Genomic DNA, 8,074 nt, shown 5'->3' on the forward strand with positions numbered 1-8,074 from the left:
CAAAATATTAAAGAGTAGTAGAGGCAATGAGCATCCTTGTTGTCACCTTAAGATTGCCTCTAGTGTTTCCCCAACAATATGCTTACTTTAAGACTGACATATAAATAAATATATATATATATAGACACATAGGTGTGTGTGTATATATGTGTGTGTGTGTGTGTGTATGTGTGTGTGTGTGTGTGTGTATAGTAAAAAGAATACCCACGAATTGTGATTTTTACTGAGAATTTTTTTTTATTGGTTGTTCAAAACATTACAAAGCTCATGACATATCATCTTTCATACATTTGACTCAAGTGGGTTATGAACTCCCATTTTTACCCCAAATACAAATTGCAGAATCACATCGGTTACACACTCACATTTTTACATACTGCCATATTAGTGACTGTTGTATTCTTCTACCTTTCCTATCCCCTACTATCCCCCCTCCCCTCCCCTCCCATCTTCCCTCTCTACCTCATCTGCTGTTGTTCAATTCTCTCCCTTGTTTCCCCCCCTTCCCCTCACAACCTCTTATATATAATTTTGTGTAACATTGAGGGTCTCCTACCATTTCCATATGATTTCCCTTCTCTCTCCCTTTCTTTCCCCCCACTCGTCTCTGTTTAATGTTAATCTTTTCCTCATGCTCTTCCACCCTGTTCTGTTCTTAGTTGCTCTCTTTATATCAAGGAAGACATTTGGCATTTGTTTTTTAAGGATTGGCTAGCTTCGCTTAGCATAATCTGCTCTAATGCCTTCCATTTCCCTGCATATTCCATGATTTTGTCATTTTTTAGTGCTGCGTAATACTCCATGGTGTATAAATGCCACATTTTTTATCGATTCATCTATTGAAGGGCATCTAGGTTGGTTCCACAGTCTAGCTATTGTGAATTGTGCTTCTATGATCATAGATGTGGCAGTATCCCTATAGTACGCTCTTTTAAGATCCTCAGGGGAATAGTCCGAGAAGGGCGATAGCTGGGTCAAATGGTGGATCCATTCCCAGCTTTCCCAGGAATCTCCATACTGCTTTCCAAATTGGCCTCACCAATTTGCAGTCCCACCAGCAATGTACAAGTATACCCTTTTCCCCACATCCTCGCCAGCACTTGTTGTTGTTTGACTTCATAATGGCTGCCAATCTTACTGGAGTGAGATGGTATCTTAGGGTGGTTTTGATTTGCATTTCTCTGACTGCTAGAGATGGTGAGCATTTTTTCATGTACTTGTTGATTTATTGTATGTCCTCCTCTGAGAAGTGTCTGTTCAGGTCTTTGGCCCGTTTGTTGATTGGGTTATTTGTTATCTTATTGTCTAATTTTTTTGAGTTCTTTGTATACTCTGGATATTAGGGCTCTATCTGAAGTGTGAGGAGTAAAAATTTGTTCCCAGGATGTAGGCTCCCTATTTACCTCTCTTATTGTTTCTCTTGCTGAGAAAAAAATTTTCAGTTTAAGTAAGTCTCATTTGTTGATTCTTGTTATTAACTCTTGTGCTATGGGTGTCCTATTAAGGAATTTGGAGCCCGACCCCACAATATGTAGATTGGAGCCAACTTTTTCTTCTATCAGATGCAGAGTCTCTGATTTGATATGTAGCTCCTTGATCCACTTTGAGTTAACTTTTGTGCATGGCGAGAGGAGGGGATTCAGTTTCATTTTGTTGCATATGGATTTCCAGTTTTCCCAGCACCATTTGTTGAAGATGCTATCCTTCCTCCATTGCATGCTTTTAGCTCCTTTATCAAATATAAGATAGTTGTAGCTTTGTGGATTAGTCTCTGTGTCCTCTATTGTGTACCATTGGTCCACCCACCTGTTTTGGTACCAGTACCATGCTGTCTTTGTTACTATTGCTCTGTAATATAGTTTGAAATCTGGTATCGCTATACCACCTGATTCACGCTTCCTGCTTAGAATTGCTTTTGCTATTCTGGGTCTTTTATTTTTCCATATGAATTTCATGATTGCTTTATCTATTTCTACAAGAAATGCCGTTGGGATTTTGATTGGCATTGCATTAAACCTATAGAGAACTTTTGGTAATATCGCCATTTTGATGATGTTAGTTCTGCCTATCCATGAACAGTTTATATTTTTCCATCTTCTAAGATCTTCTTCTACTTCTCTTTTTAGGGTTTTGTAGTTTTCGTTGTATAAATCTTTCACCTCTTTTGTTAGGTTGATTCCCAAGTTTTTTTTTTTTTTTGAGGATATTGTGAATGGAGTGTTTTTCCTCATTTCCATTTCAGAAGTTTTGTCGCTGAGAATTTTTATCAGGGATGAATTTTTAATAATTGAGAGGTGGTTTCAGCACTTCTAGGAATAAATTTAATATTTTTCTCCTTAGAAATTAGTATGGTCAGTTATGTTAATGAATTTGTAATATTGAACTGCACATTCAATTCTGAAATAAATCATCATTGATCATAGCTTATTATTTCCTTAATGTGGTATTGGATGCTTTTTAGCTGATATTTCATTTATAATTTTTGCATCAATATTTATTGGTATGTGTGTGTGTGTGTTGTGTGTGTGTGTGTGTGTGTGTGTGTATGCATTATATTTATCAGGTTTAGGTATCATGTTATGCTTGCTTAAGGGAAGGAAGTTAACTTTTTTCCTTATTTTTATAGTATAGACAAGTTTATGTCATTTGGGGATTATCTGGCATCTAAATGTGTTTTTGCTTTTTGTTCATAATATAGTTCTTTAAGAATCTTCTCTACAGAAAAGTAAAGCAAAATCTTTCCCATTCAGCTATGGTACCTTTGTGAGAAACAGAAAACTCGAAAGGGCTGTAACCTTAAAAGACATATAGGAAGCAAAAACTGGAAATTAAGGGCCCTAGAGAGACAAAAGAAAGTCATTAAATTAAAAAAAAAACACAAAGTCCTTTTCCATCCAAATTATAAGAGAAGTGTTGATTAAAATAACCTTCTTCAGTTCTGCAGAAGTCCCTACTCTCTAACCTGTGAGGCCTCAGACCTGTTCTTCGTGTTCTTCCCCGTGGGGTGGACCTTTCACTTCAGACTGTTTATTCACCCGAGACCCTTTTTGTTTCTCCTCCCTTCCATTTAACTACTGCTTAATTCCCTCCCACTGGTATAGGCTTCACAGCTGGATGTAGATGTTTATTTCCCTAATTAAATGTAACTTCAAGTTTGTAATATCTTCTATTTCCTCATTAGCTCCTATGGATGGTTTATGGGTGATTTCAATTTTTTTAGTGAGAGCTTTTATTTATATATTTATTAATTTAGGTGATAATTACCATCTTATGAGAACCTAAACTCCTACCAGTGCCTTTCTTTTTTTAAAAGACAGGTTTATTGAAGTATAATTTATATAATGTAAAATTCACCCTTTTTAGTATACAGATTTATGAGTTGGAAAACACATTCAGTCATGTAACCACCACCACAATAAAGATACTTTTATTACCCCAAAATTTTTCCTCTTGCCCATTGATAATCAGTGTAGTCAATGCCTAGTCCTTGATCTATTTTCTTTTCCTGGTTTTTCTCTTTTCTAATATGTCATATAAGTGGAGTGAAATGCTATGTAATTTCTAAGGTCTGGCTCTTAAATTTGGTATAATGCATTTGAGATTCATCCATACTGTTCCATATGCCAGAGATAAGGGCAGAGAATTTTACAAAAATAATAAAATACTTCAAGGCATTGATGCATGGAGCTCAGAGAGACCAAGCAGCATTAAAAAAAAGGGAAACTTATATATGCACCATATTCAAACCCCTGAAAAAAAATATAAAGTGAAAATCATGAAGAAAAACACAAAGACACCTTACATACAAAGGAATAATGATAGGAATCAGAGTGGACGAGTCATTAGAAGTTATACAAATTAGAAGACAAAAAATGACATCTTAAAGTAAGCGCTGTCACAATTCAGAATTCTCAGTAAAAATATTGTTCAGAAATGAAAGCAAATGAAGACATTTTTTAGACAAACATGAATTTATTGAATTCCTTGCCAACAGATTACACTACAAAGATTAGCAAGATTTTTACGAAGAAGGAATTTGATACCAAATGGAAATTTGGAGCTACACAAAGAAATTAAAGAGTTTCAGAGATGGATGAAGATAAATATAAAACACACTTTTTCATTTTAATTGATCAAAAAGATAAATGACTGGAGCAAAAATAGTAGCAATATATTTTAGGTCTGTAATATATGTAAAAAGAGACTTATAAAATGATAAAAGGACAAAAACATGTGAGGGAGAAATTATAAACATACTGATATAATGTTTTTATCCTGTAAGTTCAGCAGCAGTATTATATTTTCGAGTACACAGTATTAAAATGAAGATGCATGTTATACACTCAGATGCAATCATTGTTGAAATTTAAAAATAGATAGGAATAGAAGAGATAAAATGCAATCATAAAAATAATCTCAAACTAGACAAAGATAGGGGAAAAACAAAGAATGATAGAATAAATGGAAAACAACTAGAAAAATACTGTATTTTAAATCAATACAGGGAACTACATTAACTATAAATGGTTTAAATATGCCAATTAAAAGACAGATTGTCATTTGAGATAAAAGAATAAGACACACTATTTGGTTTCTTGGAAAATATCCGCTTTAAATGTAAAGACACATATATTAAAAGAATGGAATGCAATATCCTATGCTAGTATTCTGAAAGTTCTAGTTTCTCCATGTCCCTAGCAGGATTTGATACTAACCATTGTTTTAGCTAAGCTGGTGGATATGTAGTATTTCATTGTGCTTTCCTTATATTTCTCTGATCACTAATAAAGTTGAAAACCATTGAATATTTTTATTAGCCATGGGATATTTTTTGAAAAACGATTAAAAGTTGTTTTTTTGTTTGTTTTATGTCCATTTTCCAATTTCTGCCCAATTCCATCTTTTTTCTTCTACATTCATGTTGTTTGTATATTATGAATATAACCTATCATCTCTTCTTGTTTCTGCTGACTTATACTGAACTTTCTAGTTGTGTGCTTGGAGATGTTTGATTGCAACCTCAATTGTTTGTAATCTGGGGAAAGCCTATAGGTCAAAGTAAGTTAAGGGTTCCTTCAGAGAGGATTTTGATTTTCTTTTGCTGTTGCTGGAATTCTGGGAGATCCTGCTGGCCTACAACCCTTTTGCCTTCACCTTGAGGCTCAGTTCTCAACAAAGGTTCAAGTTGATTGTACTTTTCACCCAGCTCTGTCATTTTCAGTATATGCCCTCAGGGCAGCTTCACACTCCCAGTTTTAGGTCTCTACCTCTGCAGTCACAGCTCCTGGCTTTTGATTATGTTTTTCTTTTTGGAAGAAATTTTAGTCATAATGAAAAATGGTTTCTTTACTATTTTCCATATTAAACACAAGCATAAAGTAATTTTTTAAAAAATTCAAATTATTTTAAAGATTAAAGATTTAATTGGGGAAAGCATTAATGTAGTATTCTTACTCTCAAAACATTTTGATTATATGTGTATTTTAAAATATTGTTAATTTTAGAACAACAAAAAATTTTAGAGGTTTTTTTGTTGTTGTTTATTGACTTGTTTGTTTTTAAAGTTCAGGTGAAGGCTGGGGATAAGGCTCAATGTCAGAGTGTTTTCCTCGCACATGAGAGGCACTGGGTTCGATACTCAGCACCATGTAAAAAATAAATAAACAAAATAAAGATATTGTGTCCATGTTTAACTAATATATGTGTGTGTGTGTGTGTGTGTGTGTATGTATAAAATTTAAGGTGAGGTTCAAAAATGCTAAATGATTTAACCAAGCTTTGTCAGTTTGTTAGTGGCCAGGACTAAAACAGAGGTTTTCTGGAATACTACTATATTTTTTCCACTGAAACATGTTATTTTAATTAGCATAAAATTACTAATAATTAATTATTAATTTAGCAGTTAATAATAGTGCTTATTATTTATTGTATAATTTATTTACTTCATGGGAGATATTTTTCTCAAATTTTTATATAGTTCTTAAAGATTTATAGAGAATTAAAATTTCTAAATTCTTTAGTTTTAATTTGAAATTCTGATTTTTGAAACTACAAACCTCCCACTGTCTGTGTAGTAAAAAATATTATGCAATTGTTTATTGTTCAACTATAGAGGAAATTTTTCTTTTAAAACAGACTTAAAAAAGAATTAGAACTTTATAAGGAAGAGGACCTAGAGAGTGTTTATGAAGCCCTCCAAACAGAAATCGAATTTCTGGAGTTTGTAAGTCACTAATTATTCAGCTTCTGTTTTGCTTTATTTTACCTTCAGGTAGGAATGGTTTAATTGAGTTATGTATCCTTGAATTAGTGTTTTGATCTTCTACAAAAACCAAAAAACAACAATGAATAAAACTAAAGTCAGAATTTTAATCTGTAACATATTTTGAGTTCTCCTGGGGAGTTAGATGCTACCTAAAGTAAGTTATAGTCAAAGAAAATATGTACAATTTCAAACTAAGTTTTTAAAAAATTCAAATCTGACCTCACTGTTGTTCCTTGACTAAAACTGTTCTCTTATTATAGGATTAACGCACTGACACAGTTTAACTTTCATAACGCATAAAAGCTTTTTGTTTTTGATAGGTATAAATTATACTTTCATTATATTTGATCCTGAAACTTTCTTATTACAAATTTTTATGATATCAAAAACTTTGGATTCAATTATTGGAAACATTTTCAGATTGTGTGGGAACACTTTAAATTACTTTAACCACTTACTTAGGTTGTTTATAAAATCAACACAATATTTGCCATATTCTATTTAATACAAAGATGCAAAAAACATGTTAAAATATATTTTTAATTTTATATATTATATTTTGTTTCATGATTTTTGTTTCATGATTTTATATATTATATTTTGTTTCATGATATTTATTTAATTTTTTAAATTTTGGGGTTTTTAAAGTTGTTGATAGACCTTTATTTTATTAATTTATATGCAGTGCTAAGAATCGAACCCAGTGCCTCACACATGCCAGGCAAGTTCACTGCCGCTGAGCCCCAGCCCTAGCCCTCATGTTTATTTTTATAAATATTTTCTTGTTCAAAAATGTTCCAAATATGTTTTGACTTATGATTTCTATAAAAACTTTCAAACACATGATCCAGAAAGGCACAAAGTTATTGTTATATTAAATTCAGGTAAATTTTATGTGAATCTTTTTTTTTAAACTTCAGAAATTTATTAGTTGCTCAAAAGATTACATTGATCTTGACATATCATATATCATACATTTGATTCAGAATCTTTTATTAAGAATTTAAGTTGAGAGCTGGGATAGTGGTTCAGGGGTGGAGTGTTTGCTTAGCATGCGTGAGGCACTAGGTTCTATATTGTCACCACATAAAAACAAATAAAATAAAGGCAATGTGTAAAAAAAAATCTACATAAGATTTGACAAGTATATTTTAAAAAAAAGAATTTAAGTTGAGGCTAGGTGTGGTAGTGTACACATGTAATCCCAGTTACTTGGGAGGCTGAGCCAAGAGGATCACAAATTTGAGGCCAGCCTGGTTAACTTAGTGAGGGACCCTGTCTCAAAACAACAAACAAAAAATTGAAAAAATTAAAAGGGCTGGGGATATAGTTTAGTGGGAGAGTGCTTGCCTAGCATGTGCAAGGTACTGCATTCAATCCATAGCAACACACACACAGGCACACACTCATGCATGCACACACGCATGCATGCATACACACACACACACACACACACACACACACACACACACACACACACAAAGAATTTAGATTTCATTAGGAGTATTTATTGATTCTTTGCTTTTCAGACATTGGCACAGAAAGAACTTCAGGAAAAAAAATAACTTTTCAAGAGGGGATGACCCATGTGAGACTTGATCAAAGCATCTTAGAATCAAATTGTTGTGATGGATGCATTAGTGGTACCCATTTCAGACGATTCTTGTGCAAAAAGGACCAAAACATTGGGATTCGGTCTGACTTCAGTCTTATTGATATTCAGTTGTTGATATCTAAGAGGATGGGTTTGTTGGCACATCAAAATAATTATGTTTTTGTCTTGTCATTTTCTCAAACTTTAAGGGTTCT

At 33.0% G+C, this 8,074-nt stretch overlaps 1 protein-coding gene across 1 annotated transcript in view; it reads left to right on the forward strand.

Annotated features, from left to right (window-relative positions):
• The window catches only part of CCDC172 (coiled-coil domain containing 172), a gene marked incomplete at its 3' end in the record, with an annotated part of 69,289 nt that extends 61,459 nt beyond the window's left edge, over nucleotides 1-7,830 (forward strand). The window contains exons 7-8 of the mRNA XM_081268829.1: nucleotides 6,136-6,223; nucleotides 7,795-7,830. Coding sequence (XP_081124955.1) covers nucleotides 6,136-6,223; nucleotides 7,795-7,830 — 124 coding nt within the window. The remainder of the gene's footprint in view (nucleotides 1-6,135; nucleotides 6,224-7,794) is intronic.
• Between the last annotated feature and the right edge of the window lie 244 nt (nucleotides 7,831-8,074).

This window comes from Spermophilus citellus (assembly GCF_964194105.1).
Source record: "Spermophilus citellus genome assembly, chromosome: 15".
Taxonomy (NCBI): Eukaryota; Metazoa; Chordata; class Mammalia; order Rodentia; family Sciuridae; genus Spermophilus; species Spermophilus citellus.